Consider the following 17,966-nt stretch of genomic DNA (forward strand, 5'->3'; position numbering starts at 1 on the left):
GTGTTGAATTGCAAAGGAACATGTAGATAAGATACATTACACATAAGCAAAATTCTTTTCTTCAGAAGTAAAGAAGACTTTTGTGAACTGTAATGGCCTGGATATATCTTGTGCAATATTTAATCAATTACTAGGTACTTAGGCAAAAATTTTTAATCCTGAAAACTGTGTAATACTACTAATCTGATACAAATTATATATTTTATACTAAAATTTAAGATTTTGTTTCACTGTAGACCACCAGGGCAAGCGTGCGCAAATGTCAAACAATATTGAATAAGCGACAATAACACATGCCACATTGCTCGCATTCTCCACAAAATTAACTTCCATACAGGTGCTTCTCAAGCATGTACTCAGCATCATTCTGGTCTCCTGCTCTGATGATCTGGTCATCAGTGAAGAAAAATGTGTGCAAGATTTCATCCTCCACAGGGATTCCCATGCCCCCACATTTGCTGCTATGGGTTTTAAGTGTTCCCATTACATAGCCCTTTTGCAACAGGAAACTCCATTGACACTGAATTTACTACTTTCATGGCACTCGCACAGTCCATATAGAACTTCTCAACTGTGCCGATGTAACTAGTTGACATGCCATTATTGTTCATACTTGTTCACAGATTGTTTTGTGGTATTATTTTATTGTTTTAATTCACTATCAGTTGAAAGTCAGAAACACATGAAAATAAGAGAAATATCCCAGTAGTTTATAATTTGAATAAAGATGTGTTTATGTATACTACGTCACTCAAAACATATTGTCATAAAATAAGAAATAAAAGAAGGAAGGAATTTTAAAATTGATTCGCTGAATTAAATTTTATAACTCTACAGTGAAAATACTGAACAGAAATGTTTGGCTTGTCATGTACTGATCCTTCATGATCTGTCTCGGTGCTACTGGATTAAACTGCATGTGATGTTCTCTTTAGGGTATGGGAAAGAGTCTGCCTCTGGAGCTAGGTTATCCACATGTTATACTGCTACATGAAGGACCTGGTTTTGATTTCCAGTGCTTTCAGGGACTTTTCCTGGAGTGGAATATACTCTACCTTGTGATGCCAACTGTGGAGCTACTTGAATGAGTGGCAGTGATTTCCAGGTCTGTGAAGCTGACAGTAGCTAGGACAGTGGAGTGCTTACCATGTGCCCCTCCACGCTGTGCCTGAATGATGCAATGATGCCATTGTTAGATGATGACATGGTGACTGGTCTGTACTGTATAGCCCGACAGGACCAGTAGATGGAGATCTGAACTTCAGTTTTAGAAGTCAGGGGAACACAAACCTTGTTCTAGTGCACACATAGTGTCATGAGAAAGTTGATTTTGGCTCCCATATTGCACTCAATGGGTCCACAAGTTTTCTCTACTGAAGTTTTTCCATTTAACCCAATCTGAGTTGCAACATGATCAGAGGTGACAACCTCTGAAATTTGACCATTCTTCTCTACAGAATCATCATTTGTATGTTTCAAACAATACTATGCTGTTCTTATTTTGTTCATGTTCTGCTCCATCAGATTGTTGCATTTGCTGTCCAGCGTTTGGATGGTAGTGGCCATAAGTGTCTGCAACTGGGGCCAAGAGTGGGCACATGCCCCCCCCCCCCCCTCCAAGAATCATCTGGACTACAGTTTTACTTGTTAGAGTGTTCTTGTACACTTCTAGAAGTGATTTCCAGTAATCGCACAAATCCTCTTGTGTAGCCAGGTGTAGCATAATGTGGCTGATGGGAGTGAGACAGTACCATAGCAATCATCATCTCCTCTTTAGAAAGTAGAACACTAGGCACTCGATTATGGAGTGTGGGTTCCATTCATTCGTATGTCACTCTTCCTTTAATAATAATTGCTGTACTGAGGATACAGTCAAGGTGGAGAAAATTTGAATGCATTTTGAAAGGATAGACTGATGAGAAATTGAGGTTGCGTATTTGTTGCAGTAGATGAGAAACTCAGAGCTGCATGTGAAATTGTTTGGGCTAGACTCTGTTTCAGTGGTGGGCATAAACCTGTAATTGGATCCTTTTATCAATGACAACACACACCCCCACATTTAACTGAAAACTTCAGATAAAATTTCAGTTTTACTATTCTGTATGTTTCCCATTATACTGAAATTGTCAGAGGTTTCAGATATAATTTCAGTTTTCCTGGCATGTATGTTCAGTAAACTACGTAAAGAGTCACTTGAAACTTTTAGCTCAGGACAAGAGCATGTGGAGGAGATATGATTGAAGTTTAAAAAAATAATTGACCAAACACAGGATAGATATGTACCTTGCAGAACAGTTTAAGATTGGAGGGATCCTCTATGATACACATTTACTCCAAAGAAAAAGGCAATCCTGCATAATTGGCGTAAAATCAAGAATAGGAATATAGAATCAGAAATGCTGAATGAAACATGTTTTACTGTCAGGGGGCAATGTGTGAATGAATGAATATTATTGACTGAATATTATTGAAAGATATCTCGCAAAATCCAAATAAATTGTGGCCGTACCTGCACCAAGGTGAGCATCCAGATGCTCTTGGGTGACACAGTGGCTGAAATTGAAGATAGCAAAGCAAAAGTCCAGATGCTGAAATTGGTTTTCAAATGTCCCTTTACATAGGAAAACCCAAAATTATTGCCACAATTTAGTTCTTGCACCACTGCAAAGATTATGTAAGTGTTACTGGCAATGAGAAATAACTGTAATTGCTAAAATTGAACAAAGCTTTAGTGTCCAATGGAATCCCTATCAGGTACTATACAGAATTTGTAGCCAAGGTAGCTCCCCTTTTCACCATAATTTTCCATAGACCCCTCAAACACAAAAATGTACCAGGTAGTTGAAAGAAAGCCTAGGTGATATCTGTTTACAAGAAAGGTAGCAGAAGTGATACACAAAACTACTGTCTAGTATCCTTGAATGCATCTGTTGCTGAGTCTTACAACATATTCTGACCTGAAATGTAATGAGGCATCTCAAATAGAATGACTTACATGACAACAAGTACGGATTCCAGAAAAGCTTTATGCAAAACTCAACTTACATTTTTCTCCCATGACATCCCGAAAGGCATGGACCGAGGCAGCCAGGTAGATGTAATATCTATTGAGTTGCAAAAAGCATTGGACTCAATACTACACCTATTCCTGTTATCTGAAGTTAGGTGTGTGAGTTACCCAGTGATATTTGCATGAGTTGTGTCCAGAAAGTAAGTCCTGTTTCACTGTACTGCCAGTGCAACACTAGTGTCACAGTTCTGCACATTCACATTCAACTCCCTGGTTGATTGTACAGGGCTATTACAAATGATTGAAGCAATTTCATAAATTCACTGTAGCTCCATTCATTGACATATGGTCACGACACACTACAGATACGTAGAAAAACTCATAAAGTTTTGTTTGGCTGAAGCTGCACTTCAGGTTTCTGCCGCCAGAGCGCTCGAGAGCGCAGTGAGACAAAATGGCGACAGGAGCCGAGAAAGCGTATGTTGTGCTTGAAATGCACTCACATCAGTCAGTCATAACAGTGCAACGACACTTCAGGACGAAGTTCAACAAAGATCCACCAACTGCTAACTCCATTCGGCGATGGTATGCGCAGTTTAAAGCTTCTGGATGCCTCTGTAAGGGGAAATCAACGGGTCGGCCTGCAGTTAGCGAAGAAACGGTTGAACGCGTGCGGGCAAGTTTCACGCGTAGCCAGCGGAAGTCGACGAATACAGCAAGCAGGGAGCTAAACGTACCACAGCCAACGGTTTGGAAAATCTTACGGAAAAGGCTAAAGCAGAAGCCTTACCGTTTACAATTGCTACAAGCCCTGACACCCGATGACAAAGTCAAACGCTTTGAATTTTTGGCGCGATTGCAACAGTTCATGGAAGAGGATGCGTTCAGTGCAAAACTTGTTTTCAGTGATGAAGCAACTTTTTTTCTTAATGGTGAAGTGAACAGACACAATGTGCAAATCTGGGCGGTAGAGAATCCTCACGCATTTGTGCAGCAAATTTGCAATTCACCAAAAGTTAACGTGTTTTGTGTAATCTCACGGTTTAAAGTTTACGGCCCCTTTTTCTTCTGCGAAAAAAACGTTACAGGACACGTGTATCTGGACATGCTGGAAAATTGGCTCATGCCACAACTGGAGACCGACAGCGCCGACTTCATCTTTCAACAGGTTGGTGCTCCACCGCACTTCCATCATGATGTTCGGCATTTCTTAAACAGGAGATTGGAAAACCGATGGATCGGTCGTGGTGGAGATCATGATCAGCAATTCATGTCATGGCCTCCAAACTCTCCCGACTTAACCTCATGCGATTTCTTTCTGTGGGGTTATCTGAAAGATTCAGTGTTTAAACCTCCTCTACCAAGAAACGTGCCAGAACTGCGAGCTCGCATCAACGATGCTTTCGAACTCATTGATGGGGACATGCTGCGCCGAGTGTGGAAGGAACCTGATTATCGGCTTGATGTCTGCCGAATCACTAAAGGGACACATATCGAACATTTGTGAATGCCTAAAAAAACTTTTTGAGTTTTTGTATGTGTGTGCAAAGCATTGTGAAAATATCTCAAATAATAAAGTTATTGTAGAGCTGTGAAATCGCTTCAATCATTTGTAATAACCCTGTATTTCCACAGATGCCATTACAGCTGGATTGTGTTGTGACTTCATTTGTTAGTGATAATTCAAAATGGTTAAGACAATATCTGATTCCACTGAGTGTGGAGTGCATTCTGTAATAAGGTTTCTCAATGCAAAAAATGTTAAACGAGCTGTAATTTATTGTCAACTTGTAGAGACATATAGTGAAAGAGTAATGACTGACAGAATGGTGAGAAACTGGGTGACACAGTTCAATTATGGATGAACCATTGTTCATGACAAAGCTTGGAGTGGGTGGCCTTCTGTTGTCTATGGTGGTTTGTTTGAGAAAGTTACTGAGGAAATTCATCAAAACAGATGGTTCACAATAAGAATGCTCAGTGGTGAATAAACACAAATTTCAAAAACTATTCTGCATGAAATTATCACAAATCACATAAATTTTCACAAATTGTGTTCCCACTGGGTTCTGAAAATGCTTACAGATATCCACAAAATGAAGTGACTTGCCAGTGCTTTGACATTTCTTACCCGATATGGTGATGAAGGAGATGATTTCTTAAACAGACTTGTGGATAGTGATGAAACTTTGGTTTGGCATGTCACTCCAGAATGAAAACAACAGTGAGTGGGGTGGCAGCACTCACAGTCCCCACAAAAACAAAAATTCAAAACATTGTCGACAAAAAAAGTTGTGTACCTGTGTTCTGGGACAGATAGGACATCTGTGTGTTGAATATCTTCCCTGAGGTGAAACTGTCAATGTGGTATGATACTGGAAACATTAAGAAAACTTCAGTGCCCACTTCAAAACAAAAAGCATGGAATGGTAAGTAAAGGCACTGTGTTGCTTCATGACAATGCGCATCCACATTCTGATCGTGGCACTCAAAACCTTATTCAAAAATTCAGTTGGGAGCAGTTTGACCATCTGCTATACAGTCCCAATCTTGCACCTTCTGACTACCACTTGTTCTTGAACTTGAAGAGTGATTTTGGAGGAAGATGCTTTGACAGAGATGAAGACACAAAAAATGGTATTCAGTGGTGCTTGTCTTCACTGACACCATCTGGTTTCCGATTATGGCAGATGTCTGAACCGAGGTGGTAACTATAGAAACATAGTTCAAGAAATGCTCTTTCTTGTAAAAATAAATTTTGACTTGAAAAAATGTTTTTATTAGTTTTTTTTTTCCAAAACGGTATTCATTTTCTGGACATGCCTCGTATCTGAATTGAGAATTTCTTCATAAGGTGGATGCTGTATATTATCTTGGATGGAGAGTCATCATGAGATGTTTGAGACTCTTCCTGTCCTGTTGTATGTTAATGAATGTGCAGATAATATTAATTGTAGCTTCAGATTTTTCACAAATAAGTGTGTATCTATAATGAATTTCTGTTTGGAAAAAATGCACAGACTTTCAACTGGAGCTGGATAAGATTTTAAAGTAATGTGAAGAGTGGTAACTAGCTTTAAATGTTGAGAAATGTAAAATTATGCTGTCCAGAAAATGGAAAAACTCTAGTAGTCTTTAAGTATAAAATCGATGAATTGCAATTGGTATTGTTCAACTCATACAAATGTGTGGATACAACAACTTGTAGAGGTATGAAATGGAATTATCACATAGTCCCAGTTATAGGAAAAGCAGGTGGTAGATGCTGGTTCGTTTGTAGGATACTAGGAAATGCAATCGGACTAAGAAGCAGATTGCTTAGAAGTCACAAGTGTATGGGATCCATGCAAAATAGAACACACTAGGGATAATGAATGTATACAAAGAATGACTACAAATGGCACGGGTCTGTTTGATCCACAGGAGAGTGTCACGGAAATGTTGGAAAAACTGAACTGGCAGATAATTGAAGATAGGTAGAAACTATCTCATGAAAGCCTTCTAACAAACTCTGTAAGAATCAGCTTCAGGTGTGGAATCTAGAATTGTACAATTACCCCCATAGTATTGGTTCTATAGGAATCACCTGAAGACCAAGATTATACTATTTAACAGAGTGCACAGCAGCCATTAAAATTATCATTCTTTCCATGCTCCATATGTGAATGGTATGGAAAGCAGCCCAAATAACTGGTACAATGGAAAGTAGCATCTGCCATGTACTTCACTGTGGTTTGTAGAATATAGATGTAGATGGATATGCAATAAATAGTGGCTTATTGGTACCTAAAGTGAAGTTTCATAGCTATGAACTGAAGTCACAATCTGAACATGTCCTCTAAAAATGAGATCTTGGATATATCAAGAAAGTTCATTCAGTGATGCCATAACAATGTGGGATTTAAGCATTTGAGAGTTGTACAGTCACAATAAAATAATTTTTACACTTTCATAGCTAGATATCTTTGATCATTTCTTCTTGAGTGAGTGGACAGTGATTGCATGAGCTGGAAATTTGTTATACTGCATGTTTAATAACAGTTTTTGTTTGTTAATTTCCAAATGTTTCTAAATTTTGGTAAGCAAATATGTAGTTGTTATGTTAATGAGATTTAATTTTCACTTTAAGGAACAACATACATCATAATCTGTACTGAGTGCTTTTTTGCAGGTTGCATTCAGATTCGAACATGTCTTTGGTATCTAGTATTTACTGGAACACTTGTAAATTTCATGATTACCAATAACGTAAATATTGCAATAGTTGACATGATAAAGAAGCAGCCACTAGCAAGTCAAGAAACAGAAATGGGAGCCTGTTCATTGGAAACACAATTAATGTGGAAAAATGATTCTTTTGAAAACAAGACTGAAAATTTAACTTCTAATCAGCAAGCAGTTACTGTAGATAGTGACAAAGTGGTAATAAAATCTTCATTATTATTTACCTTTATGAATACTGTTAATGAGTTTTAAAATGAATACTGCAACATTATTGCTTATTTAATTCTGTCTTTTCTCACTCTTAGTAATCTGGCTGATAGAATAAAAATTTAGCTTACATAAAATTATCATTTTATTATTAAATCATTCTATTCAGCATAGATCAGGATAACTTGTGTACTGATAAAAATTCTCAATTACAGCTTCGATTTGAATGGGATGAGAAACAACAAGGCATGGTTCTCGGTGCCTATTTCTGGCTGCATTCAGTCCTACAGCTGCCAGGTGGCATGCTTTCTCATGCCTATGGTACAAAGAAAGTGTTTGGTTTTAGCAATTTAACTATGTTTGTTTTGTCATTGCTCATTCCTGTGGCAGCTAAAATTGGTTATGAGGCAATTGTTGCCCTCAGAGTTGTTCAAGGATTCATTGGAGTAAGTACAACTTTGACTTTGTTTCTTCTACATAAGTGAAAATCTGTTGCATAATTAAGTAATAGTGTAACGTACTACCAAATTATCAGTGTGGACATTCCACGTGGGAAAAATATATCTAAAAACAAAGCTGATGTAACTTACCAAACGAAAGCGTTGGCATGTTGATAGACACACAAATACACACACAAAGTTCAAGCTTTCGCAACCAACGGTTGCTTCGTCAGGAAAGAGGGAAAGACGAAAGAATGTGGGTTTTAAGGGAGAGGGTAAGGAGTCATTCCAATCCCGGGAGCAGAAAGACTTACCTTAGGGGGAAAAAAGGACAGGTATACACTCGCACACACACACATATCCATCTGCACATATACAGACACAAGCAGACATTTGTAAAGGCAAAGAGTTTGGGCAGAGATGTCAGTTGAGGCGGAAGTACAGAGGCAAAGATACCTCACCTGTCATTCAACAATGGGGCAGACCACGTCCATCACCAAATGATTAAACATCTATCAGTGTATTACCAGCACCACGTCCTTGTCATCTTCAACTGCATCTAGAGTGATGGTGAATTACCATCACAGTGGCGAGAAAGTATCACCATTCCAGTGGTAAAATCTGGTAAGAACCTGCAAGATATGGATGGCTATCACCCTGTTAGTCTGACCAATGTTGTGTGCAAGCTGCTTAAATGTATGGTGAGCTTTTGGCTCCTTGAGACTCGGAGCCTTCTGGCTCCATCCCAGTGCAGTTTTCGCCAAGTCAGACAACTTGGTATACTTGGAGTCTGCCAACCGAACAGCCTTTCTTGCCATTATCACCTTAATGCTGTCTTTTTTGACCTGCACGCTTTCAGATTTCTAGTCAGTGCTTCACACAGTTTCCCCATATCCAAGAGATATGGGCTCTGTACTGAGTATACCACTTATTTTAGTAGCCATTAATGGTCTCGCAGCAACTGTGGGCTGCTCAGTATCACCCTTCTTATACGCTGACGACTTTTGCATTTCCTTTTGCTCATCTCCTATTGGTGTGGCTGAACATTGACTGCATGGAGCCATATGGAAGGTACAGTCATAGGGCCCTCACCCACGGCTTTCAGTTTTCAGCCACTAAGACTTGCGTCATGCATTTCTGCCACCTTCGACAGTTCACCCGCACCCACAACTTTATCTTGATTACTATCTCCTTAATTTAGTGGATTCTTTATTGCTTTTTAGAAATGGTTTCTGATGCCCACTTAACTTGGCTTCCCCATCTTCATCAACTTAAGCAAAAGTGCTGGCAGCACCTTAACATTCTTCGATGCCTGAATCACACTGACTGGGATGCAGATTACCCCATTCTGTTGCAGCTGTACAAAGCCCATGTATAGCACCGTCTTGACTATGGGAGCCTGGTGTATGGTTCAGCATTGTCCTCAGCATTGTGGATGGTGGGCCTTATACACCACTGTGGAGTTAAACTCATGGCAGGAGCTTTCTGAATGACCCTGTGAACAGCCTGCTCATAGAAGCCGGGGTTCTGCCGTTGCAGATCAGGCAACAACAACTGCTTGCCAATTATACTGTGCACATTTGCAACTCACCTACACATCCAAATTACCATTTCCTTTCTCCTAACACAGTGATCCATCTCTCACAATGGCGGCCCAAATCAGGGGTTGCAATTGCAGTCCATGTCCGGTCCCTTCTCATTGAACTTGAGTCTTTCTCTCTACCATCTCTTCTCCAAGTCCACTCACATACACTCTTGAATATAGAATGGTGCTCCCTGACTTGTATGGTAAAGGAGCCGACGAATGTGTAGAGGTCCTCCAAGCGAGCCTCTCGCAAGGACTCCGTTATCCTTTACTGGCACCGCATTGGCCATACTTGACTGACTTATGATCACCTGCTACATCATGAGGACCACCATAGTGTCACTGTTCTTCATACTTGACAGTAGTTCACATCTCGTTGGACTGTCTAAATTTTACCGCCCTGTGGTGGACTTTTAATCTCCCTGACAAGCTCCCTTCACTTTTAGGTAACAGTGCCTCAACGGCTAACATAGTTTTAAGTTTTATCCATGAAAGGCATTTTTCTCATTCTATTTAAGGGTGGACATCTTTCAGGTCCTCACCCTATCTATTTTGACTCATCCTTGCTCCCTCTGGTGCTGTTTTTTCAACTTAGTGCTTGTCTTTTCACCATCTGTGTTTCTCTTGCCTTGTGGTTTTAGGCTAGGGATTTTAATGTGTTGCAGAGTGGCTGACCATCCTTTTTTACTCTTGTGATCAGGTAGCTGAGGCCATCTGCTATATTAACACTTTTTACTACTTTTTTCATTTTCATTTTCATTAATGTTTTCAGTTTTGGCTTGATACTTTCATTTTCTATTTCCATGTGGTTACACACAGTTTTACACATTTTCTTTCTTCCCCAGATTTCAAGCTATAGGTTTCCTTTGGGGTATTGCTTTAATCTGAGACCACTGTGACTAAGGAAAGGGGACTGATAACCACGCAGTTTAGTCTCTTTGATCTCCAGACTGACCAATCAACCAACTGTACTAATACTAACAGAATTGTTAGCACATTACAAAAATGAAAGTAGTAACAAGAAATACAATGAAAAGCTTATGAATTGACATAGAATTAAGAAATTATGAAAGTTTGCCAATTTTGTTGAAGGAAAATGATTTGTCAAAGCCAGAGTGGGATTACATGTAAATGTTTTTGTGAAAGCTGTCACTAAAATTCATGCTTTCATTCATAACATTTCTCAATCCGATGAGATGGTGCTATTTAGTCGATCCTAATCACTGCAACTTTACTACAGCTAGTGTGTGTGCGTGCGCGTGCGTAACTAATCTGTTATTCATTATAAATACTCTGCAAATATTATGGTCTTCTGAAATTTCGTATATGTTTAGTAATAGCAACTGACAATTGCTTCATAACACTTAAATTTCAGCAATATTTTCTAAGTGTTTTAAATTACAGCATGTTTCTTGTTTACAGGGACTCGCATGGCCTGCTTTACACAGTCTTACAGCCAACTGGATCCCTCCAAATGAACGCAGCAAATTTGTTACAGCATATATGGGTAAGTAAAAATAGTAATGTATTGATATACTGTAGTCTATTAACTAAACAAAACACTTGTTGCTTTCTTTCACAAAACTTTATTATTTTTGTATGACCCAGGTTTCATGTTGTAAGCCATTTTCCAGTGGATAACTGATTCCAAAGATGACAACCAAGTTATCTTTGGAATCAGCTGTGTACAGGAAAATGGGCCTACAGCCAAAACTTTGGTTGCCCAAAAATAACCAAGTTTTTTGAAATAAGAGAAAAAAATGTTAATTTAGTTGAGACAGTATGTAGTGTTTCACCAAGAACTCACAGTTGTCAGAACCTCTCCTCTGAATCCATTTCCTTCCTCACCCCTATGACACCACTACATATCTACCTTCTACATGCTCCCCAAAATATACAAACCCAACAATCATGGATACGTCATTGTGGCTGGTTATTGTACTTCACACTGAAAGAATCTCAGCCATCATTGACCAACACTTCCAACAAATTGGCCATTTCTAGCTTCCCACATCAAAGATACCAACCATTTCCCTCACCGACTCTCCACCATCCCCACCCCTTTACTTCCTACAACACTATTTATCACTGTTGACCCCCACCGCCCTATACACTAACTTCCCTCATGCCCATAGCCTTACTGCTATTGAACACCACCTTTCCCAATATCCTTCAGAATCCAAACCCACCACCTCATTCCTTGTACACCTTACTAACTTTATCCTAACTCACAACTATTTCTCCTTCGAAAGGAAGGTTTAGAAACAAATCTGCTGCACAGCCATGAGCACCTGCGTAACAAACTCCTATGTCAACCTGTTTATGGGCCATCTAGAGGAGACCTTACTAGCCTCCCGAAAAGCCAAACCCCTAGTCGGTTCAGGTTCATTGATAATATCTTCATGACCTGGACTCAGGGCCAAGACATCCTATCCCCATTCCTTCACAGCCTCAACACCTTCTTTCCCATAAACTTCAGTTGGTCCTCCCCAACCCAGCATGCCACCTTCTTAGACGTTGACCTCCTCCTCTCTGATGGCTCCATCCACACTTCTGTCCATATAAAAATCTGCCAACCACCAACAGTATCTTAATTTCAACAGCTGTCATCCCTTTCACACTAACCCCCCCCCACCCCCCCACACGGCCTGGCTACCTAGGGATTGCATATCTGTAGTGACAAAAACTTTGAAGGTCTCGCCAAGGTCTTCGCAGACAGGCACTGTCTCCCAGGCGTAGTTTGCAAACAGATCTCCTATTCCATTTCCTCTTGCATCCTAAATCCCCCCCTCCCCCCCAACCCCAAGAACCAGGCACAAAGGAGTGCCCCCTCTGTCACCCAGTACCGACCTGGACTGGAACAGCTGAATTACATCCTTTGCCATAGCTTTGATTATCTATTGTCATGCCCTGAAATACGGGACATCCTATCCAAGATCTTTCCCACCCATCTTAAAGTGGTGCTCTATCACCAACCAACCACCACATCATCCTAGTCCGTCCCTGTGCCGCTCCCAATCCTATCCCTTTGCCACAAGAATCATATCCCTGAGGAGGACCCAGGTGCAAGACCTGTCCAATCCATCCACCCAGCACTTCCTATTGCAGTCTTGTCACCGGCTTTTCCTATGCCATCAGAGGCCAGACCATGTGTGAAAGCAACCATGTCAAATACCAACTCTGCTGCAAACATTGCACAGCTTTTTATACTGATATGACAATGAACCAGCTGTCCACTGGGATGAACGGCCACTGTCAGACTGTGGCCAAGAGCAAAGTACAATACCCTTTGGCACAACTTGCAACTGAACATAACATGCTTGATTTCAGTAGCTGCTGCACTACCCAAGCCATCTGGATCCTCTCCTCCTCCGCCAGCTTTTCTGAACTGTGTAGGTGAGAGGTACCTTTACAACACAATCTCTGCTCCAGTAGTTATCCCAGTCTTGATCTACAGTAACATACTGTCCCCACACCGTCCATCCAACAGTTTCCATGTGCTCTGTCCTTTCACCTCCTCCCCATTCTTATCTCCCACCCTCTTAGTATGCTGCCCTCTGCCAATTCATCTGCCCATCCTTCTCTGCTCCTCTTCTTTTTCATTCTGTTTTCCCCACCACCCTGCCCTCCAACACCTCACAACACTGTGACTGTTGGCAATCTAGTCCCTGTACACTCCACCAAACAGTGCTCCTCCCCCCCCCCCCCCCCCCCACTGATACACGTCCAAGCTGCCAGTGTTGGCAATCATGTGTGCATGAGGCGTGCTTGCTTGTGTGAATGAATGATGTGTGTTACTCTTTTTTTTCTGATGAAGGCTGTGGCCAAAAGCTTGTGTGTAAGTGTCTTTTAATTGTACCTGTCGCCAACTTAACATGTCATCTTTATGGTAAGTAGCCATCTATCTTTTCCTGTGTTGCTGGACTTTAGATAAAGGTGTAGGAAGCCAGAAAGTGAAACTAATAAATGGAGCATGTATAATTAATTAGTGTTCACAACATTTTTAATCACACTGTGTAATATCTAGAAACAAATGAGCTAAATTATATTGAAAGGATAAGACTGTACAGTGATTCAGACAGTGGACTTGTACACAGGAGGGATGATTTTCAAATTACCATATAGCCATTCTGATTTTGGTTTTTGTGAACCACCTAGGTCACTACAGAGGAATTACAGGATGCTTTCTTAAATAAGGTCATGTCCACTTCTATCCCACATCCTTAGCCAGTTGGAGGTAGTTCATTGTTCACTTGTAGTCTCCAAACTGAAGACTGGTTTAATTAGGCTCTCTACTTTATACTGTATCAACCTCTTCATCTCTGTATAACTACTGCTACCTATATCCACTTGAACCTGCTTATTGAAGTAAAGCCTTGAGCTCACTCTACAATTCTTCACCACTTCCTTAAACTTTTGCCCCAGTTCGATCTCCTCATCAGTCATTTGCTCTACTCGTCTAACTGTCAGCATTCTTCTTTGGGACCACATTTCAGGAGCCTCCATTTGCTTCTTGTCTGTACCCTTTATTGTCCATTTTCCATATCTACACAAGACTAAACTCAATTTGCCCCCCACACACTGTAAATATTGAATAAGATTTGGGGGAGTGTACAACTGTGTCTCATTCCCTTCTCAATTACTACCTCCCTTTCATGTTCTTCAAGTCCTATAACTTCAGTCTGGCTTCTATCAAAGTAAGCTTTACCTCGCTGCATTTTATTCATGCTACCTTCATAATATCAAAGAGTATATTCCAGTCAACATTATCAAAACATTTCTCTAAATTTACAAATGTAGGTTTGCCTTTCTTCAGCCTGTCTCGTGAGATAAGGGTGTCCCTGTATATTTAGACATAAATGACCTCAGCAGTGACCAAGCTGTTAAATGCTAATCTTTATTTCTTTCCAGTAATATTTTGTTTTGCTGTTTGAAAAAATAAAACCAACAGTTCTATTTCTTTTACATCTTACCAATTCCACCTCTCTCTTCACATTGCAGAAACATTGTACAGTATACCTTGTCATATCCAGATGTATTTCCAATGAAAAGTCTCAGAAAGGTAGTACATTCCTTTACCTCTGTTCTGGTGGGGCAATAGTTTCTTGACACAGGCTGGTTGAACCTAGTTCAAAGCTGGATTTATCATTCTCTCTCCCTCCCTTCCCCCCCCCTCTCTCTCTCTCTCTCTCTCTCTCTCTCTCTCTCTCTCTCTCACACACACACACACACACACACACACACACACACACACACACACACAGACACATACAGGATTACTTCCGACAAGCCTCTTTCAGAATGCTGGTTTCATTGCTAAAATACGGTGCAACCACAAATATCTGAAAGCATTTGGAAGACGAGTTGTACTTACCTCCACTGTCACAGGACACACAGTAGTTTCAACATAATGAGTTCACTATTGGACATTTTATTCAAGCTATGTTGATACAAGCAAAAATATATGTTTGTGTAGGCATTTACTATGTGGCTAAGTGCACACATATTTAATATATGTGCCATTGCCATTGAAATCTGTTTTTCATTAAAACATCTTCGATTTTTCATAGCATTCATTACAGTATTTCCCAAAATGTGTTCATTTTATATCACTTATTTTGTATGTACCTCCTTATATTTTTCAATACGATACTGTAATTCTACTTCTAGGGTCTCTCTTCTAAATATGAAAACTCCACTCTTGTCATAAAACATAATAAAACTATTTATTACATTCTTGAAACACCTCAGTTGTTTAAATTTATTGTTATGTTGAAACTTTCTCATCATGTTTTTAAATTGGCAGCAGTAGGCCATTTGATCAGGCTAGAAGACCACTAGATAAGTCTCTCTGGGAGGAAACACTTGCCATGGTTACATTATTGCTACATAACAAAGTGTAGGGAGTCCAAAGAAATTTGTTGGACTTGGCCTATAGTGCGCATCCATTCAGAAAGTGGCCCAGTTTTTAACTCTTCTGGGCATCCTCCTCCACTAACCCTCAGCAGCCAGTAAGGTCTGATCTTCATCTGAACACCTTGTTGTAAATAGTGCTCGATGGTGACAAACGCTGTGCCATACTTCTGTGGCAACGCATTTTAATCATTGTTGTTTGCAACAACAATTTGCAGGGCCTGGCAACATGAAAATATTCACCCCTCAAACCACCTCACTTCATTCCCTCCAAGCTCCCCCTCCCCCTCCTCTCTCTCTCTCTCTCTCTCTCTCTCTCTCTCTCTCTCTCTCTCTCTCTCTCTCTCTCTCTCTCTCTCTCTCTCTCTCTCTTACTCCCTCTCTTTCTCTCCCCCTCTCTCTCTCTCTCTCTCTCTCTCTCTCTCTCTCTCTGCACATAGGCTCCTTCTTATGTGACACATACTATAATACAAAACATTAACGAAATGTTACAAATGAGTTTGTGAGCAATGTATTTACTTCTGGCACCTTGGGTCCGACTAAACTGAGTAATGCATCACTAAAATAAGAATAAAGTATTCCACTTATTACACCATGTACTTGGATTTCTAACTAACTGCTTTGCTAAGGGTAGGATGCAGTAGTGCAACTGGTCCCCTGAGCCAACTTAGACATTCCACCATATCCCCCACCCCTCACTCTCTCCCACTTCCCAAGGCCTTCAAAGACAGGCAGTATCCCCTAGACCTAGTCCACAAACAGATGTCCCATGCCATTTCCCCTCACATCCCCAATTCTCCCACCACCCACAAGAACCAGTTACAAAGGAGTGCCCCATTTATCAACCAATACCACCCCAGCCTGGAACAACTGGACCACGTCCTTCACAAGGGCTCTGATTAATTATCATCATATCCTGAAATGAGGGACATTCTACCTGAGATCTTTCCAGACCCTCCTAAAAATGTGTTCCATCACCTCCATAACATCCTAGTCCATCCCTATGCCACTCCCAATCCCAACCCTTTGCCACAAGGATCATATCCCTGAAGAAGACCCATATGCAAGACCTGCCCAGTCCACCCAACCAGCACTTCTTATTCCACTCCTGTCACACGTTTCATGCTCACCATTGGGAGCCAGGGTACCTGTGAAAGCAGCCATGTCATTTATCACCTCTGCTACAATCGTTGCACAATTTTTTTTGTATTGGTATGACTAATCAACCAGCTGTCCACTGGGATGAACAGCCACCATCAAACTGTGGCCAAGAGCAAAGTAGACCACCCTGTGGCACAACTTGCAGCTCAACATAACATGCTTGATTTCAATGGCTGCTTCACTATTCGAGCCCTCTGGATCCTGCCCTCCACCACCAGCTTTTATGAAGTGTGCAGATGGGAGTTATCCTTACAGCACATTCTCCTCTCCTGTAATTATCCTGGCCTCAACCTATGGTAAAATACTTTCCCCACACACTCCACCCAACAGTTTCCACCGCCACTGTCCACAGCTGGTGGTCTTGTGGTCATGTTCTCGCTTCCCAAGCTTCTCCACCGACTCCAGGTTGCTCATTCCATCCCATGTGATAGCTGCATTCTGGCCCAAGCTGCCGAAGTTGATGGTCATGTGTGTATGAGGTGTGCTTGCTTGTGTGAATGAATGGTGTGCGTTTCTTGTTTTTCTGACAAAGGTTGTGCCTGAAAGTTTATGTGTAAATGTCTTTTAATTGTGCCTGTCTGCAACTTAACATTTCGTCTTTATGGTAGATAGCAATCTACACTCCTGGAAATGAAAAAAGAACACATTGACACCGCTGTGTCAGACCCACCATACTTGCTCCTGACACTGCTAGAGGGCTGTACAAGCAATGATCACACGCACGGCACAGCAGACACACCAGGAACCGCGGTGTTGGCCGTCGAATGGCGCTAGCTGCGCAGCATTTGTGCACCGCCGCCGTCAGTGTCAGCCAGTTTGCCGTGGCATACGGAGCTCCATCGCAGTCTTTAACACTGGTACCATGCCGCGACAGCGTGGACGTGAACCGTATGTGCAGTTGACGGACTTTGAGCGAGGGCGTATAGTGGGCATGCGGGAGGCCGGGTGGACGTACCGCCGAATTGCTCAACACGTGGGGCGTGAGGTCTCCGCAGTACATCGATGTTGTCGCCAGTGGTCGGCGGAAGGTGCACGTGCCCGTCGACGTGGGACCGGACCGCAGCGACGCACGGATGCACGCCAAGACCGTAGGATCCTACGCAGTGCCGTAGGGGACCGCACCGCCACTTCCCAGCAAATTAGGGGCACTGTTGCTCCTGGGGTATCGGCGAGGACCATTCGCAACCGTCTCCATGAAGCTGGGCTACAGTCCCGCACACCGTTAGGCCGTCTTTCGCTCACGCCCCAACATCGTGCAGCCCGCCTCCAGTGGTGTCGCGACAGGCGTGAATGGAGGGATGAATGGAGACGTGTCGTCTTCAGCGATGAGAGTCACTTCTGCCTTGGTGCCAATGATGGTCGTATGCGTGTTTGGCGCCGTGCAGGTGAGCGCCACAATCAGGACTGCATACGACCGAGGCACACA

At 41.6% G+C, this 17,966-nt stretch overlaps 1 protein-coding gene across 3 annotated transcripts in view; it reads left to right on the forward strand.

The window, feature by feature from the left end:
• Positions 1–17,966, forward strand: part of LOC126456818 (sialin-like) — a 198,290-nt gene that overhangs the window by 151,085 nt on the left and 29,239 nt on the right. For all 3 annotated transcript variants that reach the window (XM_050092614.1, XM_050092613.1, XM_050092615.1), the window contains exons 2-4: positions 7,182–7,432; positions 7,657–7,887; positions 10,889–10,973. In XM_050092614.1, the coding sequence (XP_049948571.1) occupies positions 7,182–7,432; positions 7,657–7,887; positions 10,889–10,973 (567 nt within the window). The remainder of the gene's footprint in view (positions 1–7,181; positions 7,433–7,656; positions 7,888–10,888; positions 10,974–17,966) is intronic.

The sequence above is a fragment of the Schistocerca serialis genome, chromosome 2 (assembly GCF_023864345.2).
Source record: "Schistocerca serialis cubense isolate TAMUIC-IGC-003099 chromosome 2, iqSchSeri2.2, whole genome shotgun sequence".
Classification (NCBI taxonomy): Eukaryota; Metazoa; Arthropoda; class Insecta; order Orthoptera; family Acrididae; genus Schistocerca; species Schistocerca serialis.